The following is a 12,034-nucleotide window of genomic DNA, read 5'->3' as shown; positions in this document are numbered from 1 at the left end:
CGAATTTTTGGACAGAGTCAATAAATGAATCGGGATTTTTTTCGAATGCAAACGGCACCCCTGTAACAAAATATAGGTACCACACCCCACTCCCGGACCTTTCTAGTAATACACGTGTCAAGAAAACAAGAATAATTTGTACCCAATATTTCTTCTATGCAACCCAAACCGAAAACAGATTATTTTAGCATTCCAGGAATCAATAATTTCTTGAAGGAAACACGAAAAATATATGTAATAAATGGCCATAATTTGATGTATATACATAGTGAAATCCATATTGTGGGGGAAATATTGGCATGGGGGAAACGTGGCTATATGTATACGTATCGTCAACTTTCCGCGGGGGAGAATGGCAATGATCCAAAATTTCCCCGGGGAAAAATGAGATCATGCCAATTTTTCCCCCGGGGGAAAACTGGCATGGGGGAAAATGGCTATATAACACCGGGCGTCCTGCGACCTTTTGAAATGTTGCATTAGCGCAGTTTAGTACATCTCCGTGTCATTATGGTTGCTTTAAAGTGACCTGATGACCTAATGCAATTTTTAAACTGTTATCACAGAGATGTGTCTCGCCTTTTTGTAATTTTGATAATGCAAATGTTGAAATTAAAATAGCAATACTTTAACATTTAAGTTATGAATATATTCAAAGTCGATGAACCATGACTGAAGGTACAAGGCTAAACAATCTCCATGGAAATGAGATTTGCCAATGCTCATACAACTGCATATCAAATATCATTGACTTGTTATAAGTCTTTCCCTTTAAACAAACCTAAACACAAACATTAACTTTTAAACTATGTAAAAGTTTCAAAGTCAATGAACCATGATGAAGGGGTGGGGCTATATTATCTCCATGGAAACGATACTTGCAAATGTCAATAAATTTGCATACCAAATATCGTTGACTTAACATTAGCAGTTCATCTTAAACTGATCTAATCACGAACTAATTCATGTAAACTAAGCAAAAGTTTCAAAGTCAATAGACCATGACTGAGGGGTCGGGGCCAAATATTCTCCATGCAAATGAGATATGCTAATGCTTATACAACTGAATACCAATTAACATAGGCCTACCACTAATGGTTCCCCTTGAACTGACCTAATCACAACTAATACATTTAAACTAAGCACAATTTTCAAAGTCAATAGACCATGATATTGAGGGGGCGGAGCAAAATAATCTCCATGAAAATGAGATATGCCAATGCTTATACAACTGCATACCAAATATTATTGACCTACCACTAGTGGTTCCCCATAAACTGACCTTATCACAAACTAATACATGTAAACTAAGCAAAAGTTTCAAAGTACATAGACCATGACTGAGGGGGCAGGGCCAAAAAATCTCCATGAAAATGAGATGTGTCAATGCTAATACAACTGCATACCAAATATCATTGACCTACCACTTGTGGTTCACCATTAACTAGACCTAATCACAAACTAATACCTTGTTGACGCCGCCGCCGCCGCCGCCGACGACGACGACGCCAGAAACAGCATACCTATGTCTCGCTTTTTGACTCCGTCAAGGCGAGACAAAAACCACGTCACTAATTTTCCTGAGCCTAAATAAAAGATATAACACACACCATCATAAAGTTTCGCTTGCTGTTTGGGTATATAAAAAGGTGAGAGAAGGCTAATCAGTTCATTTACTAAATCATTTGTTTTTTTTAATTATCTAAATTTATTTAATTGTTAACTACTGCATAGAACTTGTGTCTAATTCTACCAGTGGAGTTAAAGCGAGTATTCTCAGGCAAGAGATTAGGTCCTAGCCATTGTCTATCGTTGGCATCGCCAACATCTGCAACCGGTCGTGGGTTTCATCTCGTTTTCATCGTCATTCCAGTATCCAGTCACCCGGTTACATTTATGGTGGTGAGGGAACCAAGAAAACAAACAAAGAACGACGCTTCAACAATGAGGAAAACCATACTGTAAGCCCGACATAAAAAAAGTAAAAATACAAAAAAAAAAACAATTATAGTTGATTTCAAAGTAGAACCACATGCACTCACTTACCTATATTCAAGATATACAAACTGGCACGTAGACAATGTTTAACTAACTGTTAATGTATATAGAAAGAAGAAAGAAGCCCAATCAGTTACTTTATTTTTAATTTTTTGACAAATGTATGCTTCGTTCATTGGGCTTACTACCAAACTAAACAAATTCCTGCAAAATCTTAGCAATTACAAAAAATGCATTTATAGAATTTCAACGTTTCTCCAATAAATGTAAGGTTGACCAAAACGAGATTTGATAGATCTTCTTCTTCTTTTTATATACATCTGGCGCATGCCTGGTATAACACTATTGTTAATAATTACAATTTTTTTTTTTTCAAATTTCATATTAATTTTTCGATATTATATATTTGTAAGTACAATTTTTCAATTTTTATTATTATTATTTTTTAAATAATACAAATATATAGATAAATAACTTACCCGTGTAACAAAGAATGATGTAGATTGAAACACAAACTCCTCCAATGTACATGTTTTGTATCTACACAGGAACACTACCGACAAGTCTTTCACCTTTTAACAAAACTGAATGTCAAAAGTGATAACTTTTTTTTTAATTTTTACCTGTCCTTTGTTTAGTTACTACCGTCCTTTTAAGCTTTACGAATCAAAACATTTCATCAAATGTGTTTAGATTATCGACAATAGCCTGAATAAGTAAATAATGTTCAATTACATCATTACATGTAACCCATTGTTAATGTAAACAGTAAAGAAAGGACAATTAGTAACCAAAGGAAAAATGGTCAAATTGATCTGTGTTTGTCTCAATAATATATAACCCGTCTATTGAAATATATGTCGAATAGCATTTTTTTAATCCAGTTATTTTCTCTTCTATAAATAACTTTATCTTTGCAGTTCAAGACTAAAAAATCTTTATTATAATAATATTTTTGTGGGTAGAGATAACCTTTCACGAGTATTTAGATTTTCAATCAACTTAAACAAGATTTACCTCATTCCCAGCATAGAGTTAGTATCACATACAATTTTGAGAAAGCACGTCCAGATAACTAGTATTCAGCATGTTATTAAAAAATGATTTGTTCATTATTCTTAATTCCCTGAATTCAATCAGTGAGTTTTTAAAATTTTGTTTTTAATTATTTCAGGGATTTTGTAAAAATCCCTGGTCAAAATCAAGGAGTTTATAAATTCTTTAATATATTCAGTGATTATACAAAACCCCTGAAATTTCAGTGATTTTACAAAATCCCTGTTTTTACAAATTCACCGTAAGATGAGACCAAAAGAACAGAAAAGGAAAATAAACAATAGGGAACGAAAAATCATCCCTTTTACCGTCATATTTTGTATATAGTTTTCTGTGTGAAACTTTAATATCTAAATCTAGGAAGGGCAGTTATTGCTGTTTGCATTCGATTTTATTTAAAGTGAGTTCCTTTGGGTAAATTTTCAGTCGGTAGAACAAATAGAGATTTTTTTTATTATTTAACAATTGATTGATTTATTGATTGTTGGTTGCTGAATGTCCAGTGGCAAATATTTCATGCATGTTTCGGACGAGAACACTGTCAAATTAACAATAAATACAATAGGTAGGTTTTGTAATAGAGACCGTTCGGGAAGAAGGTCTGGAAAATTTGGACTGCCACTGGAAAATGAGGGTATATTGGATATGGACAGAAATTTTACCTTGCAACAGGCAACCTACGTACTACTCAAAGAGTTGCTGCAAGGGTTCTTAACGTGTAGAGAACGATTTTAACGTCACCATGTTGAATGGGCGTGACTGCGTACATGTACATCCTGCACAACCAAACGAACGCTCTTCTTTGGCAAGGTTTTTACTGCCGGTCGGAAGAAGACCAAATGACCATATTTCTATTCCCCAGTTACCCTTAGGGTGACTAAGTTATTTAACGAAAGAATATCATCAAGATAGCGATTAGTGTTGTTGAGTTTAGCAATTAAATGGAATTTAGACAGGTCTTTACTGAAATTGGCATTAAACTGTGAATCACTGCTTAGGATGTTTGACATTTTTGTAGATCGTGTATGGCTGACAATTTTCTGTCTACATTTATACCTAGCTATCATACTTTTTCTGCAAAATTGGCAAACACACGAAAATTTGGAAAAATATTTTTGCTGATTATGTTTGCTGTTTAAATTTTTACTTAACTATTGTAGTATTTGAGATGATAGTCAAATATATGAAAATTAGCCAAAACTCTTCATTTTAAGTAGTCATCCAATGGTTTAGGTCATATTGGCATTTTTGTTGATCTTGTTTTGCTAATCATTTTGCCATAAACAGTTTTACCTAGTTTATTATAATTTGTTACACGGGTGTCATTCGGTTTATCGAGATAAATGATCGTGAAAGAATACCTAACGATGGTCAAGCATTGCGATTGGATCGTGAAAGATCTGATATCGGATCGTGAATGTAATTAAATGTAAATTCTACTTGAAAATCTGTGAAAAAATCGCTGACTTTTCAAAACGCGGAACAAATCCGAAAAAAACAAATTTGTCTGTCAAAATGATTCAACTTTCTCAACAATACAGTGTAATAAGATAAAGAAAATGTGCAGTACTTTATGAGGATACACAAAAGGCACAATACATGTCTATGGGATTCATTAAAAAAAACACGCTTTTTGTACCTATAATGGTCACATTCCAATATACCATGATATATTTGAAACTTAATCTTTGGTTTGTCCGATAGAACAGTAAAATAAAAGTATGCTCTTCCCTTGAAACCGTTCACTTGTTTATGAAAACCTTGAATTTTGTTGATTTTTCATCAAACTTGATCGTGAAAGATTAGGCAACGCATTATTTTGATCGTGAAAGATAAGGCGTGACCAGACTTAATAATCAGAAAACAATATTTCTTTTACCAATTGACATATTTGCAGCTGATGGAAGCGTGTAACTTTTTTGATAAGAACCAACATTAAAGCTTTCATTTTTTAAATTTTTTTAAATTCAACACTTCACCTCGAAAGTTAAAAAAATAACTAAAAACGTGTCTAGATAAGTTGATTTCCAAAATAGAAGGACCTCAATGAGCATAAATTTTCGAAAAGTAAAGGTATATATGTATCTTTAAATACATCCGCCTTGGAAACATATGCATGTGTACGCAATTTTGTTTAAGGGTTGATACTTTCAGTTATGTGGAGTGTCGTTCGTGCATACATAGTATGACAATATTGTTATTTCGTGGCTGCGCCGACACAAACTAAAAAGGTACAAAGATAACGTTATTTCTAATTTTAAAATTGTTTGTTAATAACCGATAAAGTTCTATTCTCAATCGTGACAACTTTTACTGAATCTGCACTGGCATGTCTAGCGATATCATACCTTTGTCAGTTCTCGTGTGAAAATTTCAGCTCTGAGAATCGGTCTAGCACAATTCAGGCAGACCTGTCTACTTACCGCCACTATTTGGACAATAATATGGGTATGCAACGTTTAAACACAAAAAGTTAACCAGCTACCATATCAAATAGAGAAAACAGCATCTTTCACTAACAATATGAGATTGAACGATAACCATACAACCTTTTGTGTTACAGTACTTTCTTAATTTCTATATATGTCTCTTTATATACAACGTAGCAGATGTGAAATGATTGCCAATGAGATAACAATATGTTACAGAGTAAAGAATTCCAGAGCGCAAATGCTGAAATGTCTCGTCTGCTTTACTTATGATAGTATATTATGTTGAATGTCTGTAATAGTTGAGGTTTAATTAAGATTATCAATGATCCATAAAAAAGAGGCCAAAGTAAGGTGAACCGTGCCATACAGACCGGTACAAACATCCCGTAACCAAATATAGTGGTTCTGATGCCTATAGTACCTTAAAAACTGACAAATCTAAAAGTTATGTTTGGCCAATGAATTCGGAACATAAGGTCGAAAGTATATGAACCCTGACCGACAGTCAGACATAGACATCTTACTATCATTCAATATATCAAATACAATTGAACTAATGCTTTTAGTATCCGATAAACTGACAAAACCATGAAAACTTAACAAAGACCAATGAACCATGAAAATGAGGTCAACGTCATATGTGAAACATGCAGACAGACATGTACACCATACACCAAATACAGTGGCCCTATAGCATACAGGTATATAAGCAAAAGACCAAAGCCCACAAAATAAACATTCAATTTGCCCTGTGATGCATGATAATGAGGTCAAGGTTAGTTGAAACCTTTCTAGTCGAAAATGTACACCTTACACTCATAACTTACATCAAATACAGTTACCCTATAGATAAACGAATCCGTGATATAGACTTGACCACAAAACTAAACCTTGATCTATGAAATAAGGTGCAGTCGAGGTCTGAAGATATTAATACTTTGAAATGCTTAAATTTATTGAGGATCTTCGCTTTAAAAATGAGAAATGAAAATTATTGAATTTGTACAAGAAAATAAAACTTATGAAGGTCGGACAAATAGACTGATATTGCTATAATTCACCTAGTCTGTGTGGTATTATAAGATAATTGGATCAAATGGCATTGCACGATTATAGCCCTATTCACCAACAAAAGAGACCCGGGTTAGTCATGCAAATCTAGTTTTTTCTATACCAATAACAAATATATATTATCATATAATTGAAGAATAATTTGAACGCCTTCGTAGCATCAGATCTTTCACGATCCTTTTCACGATCTTCAAAAAGCGGTACGTGATCTTTCACGATCCGAAATATCAATTTTGTGTAAATATTTCTTTTTTTACAAATTTTCTGATTATGCATTCACAAACTAACTTTGAGAACCATTTGATTCATTCAAATGAAATGACCTTTTTTGTAGGAAATTAGTTTAGTCATTCGAATTATGAAAAAAATCTGGTTTGTTTACATTTTAAAACTCATTGAAATGTCGAGGAGCAATCTGCCTTTTGTAGTTTTGTAAACACGATGTACTTCTAAACCTGGATTTTCTCACATACTGATCATAATGTTGAACCATTTTGACAGATAGTTTTATTTTGTTGTAAATTTGTCCGTGTAATTAATTCGATTAGATTAATAATTGACCTTGTATATGTCTTCTCGATAAGATTGAATTCACGATCCTATACAAGAGCTTTCACGATCCAATCGCAATACTTGACCACCGTTAGGTATTCTTTCACGATCATTTCTCTCGATAAACCGAATGACACCCGTGTGTTATGGTAATAGGCAAAACACGAACGTCATTCTAAGGGGTAGAAAGTAGATAGAAATTTATATTCAGATCAAATTTCTATTATTGTTTTCAAGATATAAGACAAAATATCTATTATATTAAATACAATAAATGGATTTTACCCTAATGTTCGTCTTTTAACCATGGCGGCCATGTTAGTTGATTGACCGAAAAATACCAGCACAATTTGGCATAAATACCTCAAGGATCATTCAACCAACTTGAAAGTTTGTTTGAAATGGGCCAATTAGTTTTAGAGGATAAGATATTTGAAAAGGGTACAAGAACACCAAAATTAGTCAAAAATCGTCATTTAAGATTATAATAACTCATATAAAGTCGTCTTAATGTTTTTGTTGCACAGGATTTTTTTTAGATCTTGTATTGCTTATTAATTTTTCTAGTCTACAGTTTCTAGCTATTATCGTTTTCGAAATACTAGTAATAGGCAAAACACGAAAATAAGTCAACAATCGTTATTTAAGGACAATAACTCCTTAAGGAGCCTTTTAATGGTAACAGTTTCGGTCATTTTGGCATTTTTGTAGATTTCACAATGCTGGTAAATTTTGCTATTAATAGTTACAACCTATCTTTTACACTTTTTTGTCAACACAGACTTGCTCTGTTTGATAGGACGAAGGAATGACAAACAAACAATATGTATGAATTGAAAACTGTCATTTATAATTAAAATGACGAAGAAGCAACACAATGATAAACATTTATAACTAAATCAAATAAATCATATTTATAAACAAAATACCCATGGCGGTCATGTTTGCTTGCTGACCGGAATAAAAAGAAAACACAAAATTAATACAAGGTACCATAATGATCATTGAGGTCAAATTTGGTTCAAATTGGTTCAGTAGTTTCAAGGGAGAACATTTTAACGACGGACGACGGACATCGGGCTACGGATTTAGAACGACGACGGACAATAAGTGGTGGCAAAAGCTAACATGACCTTTTAGGTCAGCTGACATTAAACAGGGCAGGTCCTGAATATAGTATTTGGTAAACAGGAAGTTCACGATCGATGAATCTGAAACAAATTAACACGGTATAGCATGATCATATGAAGACTGATTATAAATTTCAGAAAGATTTTTTGTGTAGTTCCCCAGGAAAACGCAACGATTATATGTAAGAATATATAAGTATTTTCGGTACGCAGGAAGTTGACGATTGATGAATCTGAAACCGCATCATACAGTATAGCATGTTCATATGAAGACGGCAACAAATTTCATAAAGAACTGATTTGTAGTTCCTGAAAAAATTGCGACGAAATTTCATGAGACGGACGGACGGACAGACAGACATACAGACAGAGGTAAAACAGTTTAGCCCTATACTCCATAGCGGTGGATATTACGGGAAAAGAATACCATACAGTATTATATTAAATACAATAAATGGACGTGTTTTTCAACAGATAGTCGGCATTCCTTTGGGAACCAACTGTGCTACTATCCTGAGCGACATTTTCCTTACAAGGCAAGTTTCTTTGTTCATTCTGTTTTTTTTTAATCTATGAATCTTGAAACGTAAACAATGAAAGTGACACAACATAGATTATCTTAAACTTTGAAATCGCCAAATATGTACAAATACATTTTAGAGGTGGTCATGTATGATCATGAAATATTCGTCACATTTTTCATTAAAAATAAAAGCTTCCTGAAATGTGTTGTATCTTTAATGGGAACATGCTTTATTGTGTGAAATAGTTTCTGATTCATTTCTAATCAACTTCCTGTTTATCGATTTCTCAAGGCAGTGGTATCATTTAATTAAATAGCAGTAGCTCGCAGTTTTACTTGTTTGGATTGTTTCAAATTTTGCCATGTCGGGCCTTTTATAGCCGACTATGCGGTATAAGTTTGTTCATTGTTGAAGGCCGTACAGGGACCTATAATTTCTAACATGCGAGTCAGGGTGATAATTGTCTCATTGGCATTTATACCACCTCTCCTTATTTTCATGTAGTTTAAAGGGTAGAGTAGTATGATGTTTGCAACCATCATAAAGTTTTAAAAATCTGTAAATAATTGCATATATTTCATAAAACTTAATTTCAATTTCACTACAAAATGATGTCAAATTGTCATCCCAAGAGTAACAAAACTTCATAAACATCAATTAAGGTAGATGGGGGTCTAAATTAAAATCGATAACAATTTGCAAAAATATAGTTTATGTCGTGTTGTGCAAAATTGTCAGATTGTTATCCATGGCAATATCAACTTTACTTGATAGAAAGAAAACTAAACGATAGAAATTTAAGATAAAATATGAGAAGATAGCTCTTATAATGTGCTTTCAGAAAACAATACGAAAATTGGAGTCACGGAACTCGCTTTCTTGCTACAAAACAAAATAGGTAAATTAGATTATCTGAGTTATCTCCCCTTATATGGCTACGGTGAAACAAATGAGTCAATCAAACAAAAGTAATTGTCAAACGTTAATTCGAACTAGAAACATCAGAATGGTTATAAACAACAAGTTCTATTTTTAAATTTAACATGAAAACCACAAATGCATTAGTATGATCGATATAAAGAATAAATTACATAAAATCTCATGAGTGATTAAAAAAATACAACGAAGCCATTAAAACATGACATTAAGTCAACAACAAAAATAAGTATATAGAAATTCATAATAAATTATTGGTTGTTGTTTATTTTTAATCGAAGAAATTAATTACCACTATGTTACTGTTACAGCAATTTAAATAAATTTCATTTTATTGTTATCAATCGTTTATCTACTACATTATATATTTATATAATATAAATATAGGAGATGAAGTATGATTGCCAATGAGACAACTATCCACCGAAGTTCAAATACAGTGGATGTACGCAATTATAGGCAACCGTACAGCCTTAAACAATGAGAAATAACCCATATGGTATAGTCGGCTATAAAAAGGCCCCGACATGAAAATACGAAACAATTCAATTGAGAAAACTAACGGCCTTATTTATAACAAAACAATTATGACAGTCATGAACCAACAACAACCACTGAACTACAGGCTCCTGGCTTGGGACAGGCACATAAAGACTGTGGCGGGGCTAACATGTTTGTGAGCGCCCAACCCTCCCCCTAACCTGGGACAATGGTGTAACAGCACAGCATAAGAACAAAATATCAAAATCAGTTGAAAAAGGCTTAACTCATCAGATCAATACAAAGAAGAAAAATTAACATCAACATAAACACAGACCGGACGTGGCAGGGTATTTATCCATCCCTCATTCCTAACAACAAAAAGGAATATACATAAAGGTATTATTAAAAGCATGTGGTTGATTGATAACACTACAGTATAAAGGAAAATGAACAAACAATTAAAGGCGGAATGTATTTGATGTCTTTAAAACAGGTACGTTCAAAACGGTATTAGCTACGAATAATAAAAATCAAAATACGATGTGTTTTTGCTTCTAACATTCAATGATTTATATGGACTTCCACCTTTCTGAATTTACCTCGGAGGTATTTTTGTTAACTCTTTTTTTTTGCAAGTCAATAATTAAACCTCATTTGAATCCGTATTCATACAACCTTTGATTTGAACCTGGAGACGGAGATGTGTTAAACATGCGGTCAGCGTAATCATTCCTTAAAAAGAACAGAATGTCAACGTTGAAAGTGAAACAAGGCAGCCACCATGAATAACCATTTCGTTGACTAATCCGACCCGCAAACAAATCTACCTCATACAGGTAAAACGATTTTAAATATCTATTATGAACTCAAACAGAATAGAAAAATCGCCGATATACGATTCCACGTGCTTGTAAGTCTATTTATATTTAAATTTGTGTTTATATTGAGTTACATGATCATCGGCAGTTTTCGGAGATCATCCCGATGGAAGCGTATAGTATAAAATACGCACGATTTCCTGGTACATAATAGAGGGTAGTAATGCCCTTTAACGTCAGGCGTCAAACAGTCATTTCGGCTACCGTTAGCGTCAAATTGGTTAAAATTTTACCGTGATTCGTCAAAATATCCTTATCGTGATTCGTCAAAAGGTCTCAAATAATTATCGTTACCGTCATTTTTGGAAAAAAATTAACGTGATTCGTCAAAATCAGTCGATGTTTTTATCGTCTAAAAGAAAGTGTACATTTAATCGTCATACACCAAAAATTACCGTTAACGTCATTTGGCAAGAACTTTTACCGTTATTCGTCATGAAGGTACCCCCATTACGACCCTCATAATAACGTGTACATGCATTGTTAGTTGTTTCTTTTTGGACTTTTTGTAGTTCGGATATACGTTTTAGTATGATATAAATAAAATATAAGTATTTTTGGGTCAAATTGTTCAACATGAATTAGACAGCTAATGTTCCTTTAAATACTTTTGGAAATTTCAATTTCCTAAGTATTGAATATTCAAATTAAAAGTTACCTTAAAGTTGAGAAATGTTAAAACTTCTGAAATGTTATCTAAAAATAAAGTTACTTTTTATTCAAAAATAATAAAATCAAGTGTTTTTGTTATTATTTCATTATATTCCTATATTTTTGTATTTGTTCTTATCCTTTTTATTTCATTTGTTTAAATAAAAGAATTGATTTGCTGACTTGAAAACAGTTGCTTACGCGGTATCGAACTTCCTCTTCCGCCAAAAAATACATTTTGGATTCCATTCATCTAAAGCAACAATGCAAGAATCTAGGTGTATTGCTGAGAGTCAGGAGGACTAACGCACAATTTTCCAACA

General features: G+C 33.0%; 1 protein-coding gene across 1 annotated transcript in view; it reads right to left on the bottom strand.

Annotated features, from left to right (window-relative positions):
• Positions 1-2,570, bottom strand: part of LOC127734367 (neuronal acetylcholine receptor subunit alpha-10-like) — a 37,912-nt gene extending 35,342 nt beyond the window's left edge. Inside the window, exon 1 of the mRNA XM_052244203.1 lies at positions 2,478-2,570. Coding sequence (XP_052100163.1) covers positions 2,478-2,529 — 52 coding nt within the window. The 5' untranslated portion in view covers positions 2,530-2,570. The remainder of the gene's footprint in view (positions 1-2,477) is intronic.
• Between the last annotated feature and the right edge of the window lie 9,464 nt (positions 2,571-12,034).

The sequence above is a fragment of the Mytilus californianus genome, unplaced genomic scaffold (assembly GCF_021869535.1).
Source record: "Mytilus californianus isolate M0D057914Y unplaced genomic scaffold, xbMytCali1.0.p SCAF_3, whole genome shotgun sequence".
Lineage (NCBI taxonomy): Eukaryota > Metazoa > Mollusca > Bivalvia > Mytilida > Mytilidae > Mytilus > Mytilus californianus.
This window is presented reverse-complemented; position numbering and strand designations above follow the sequence as displayed.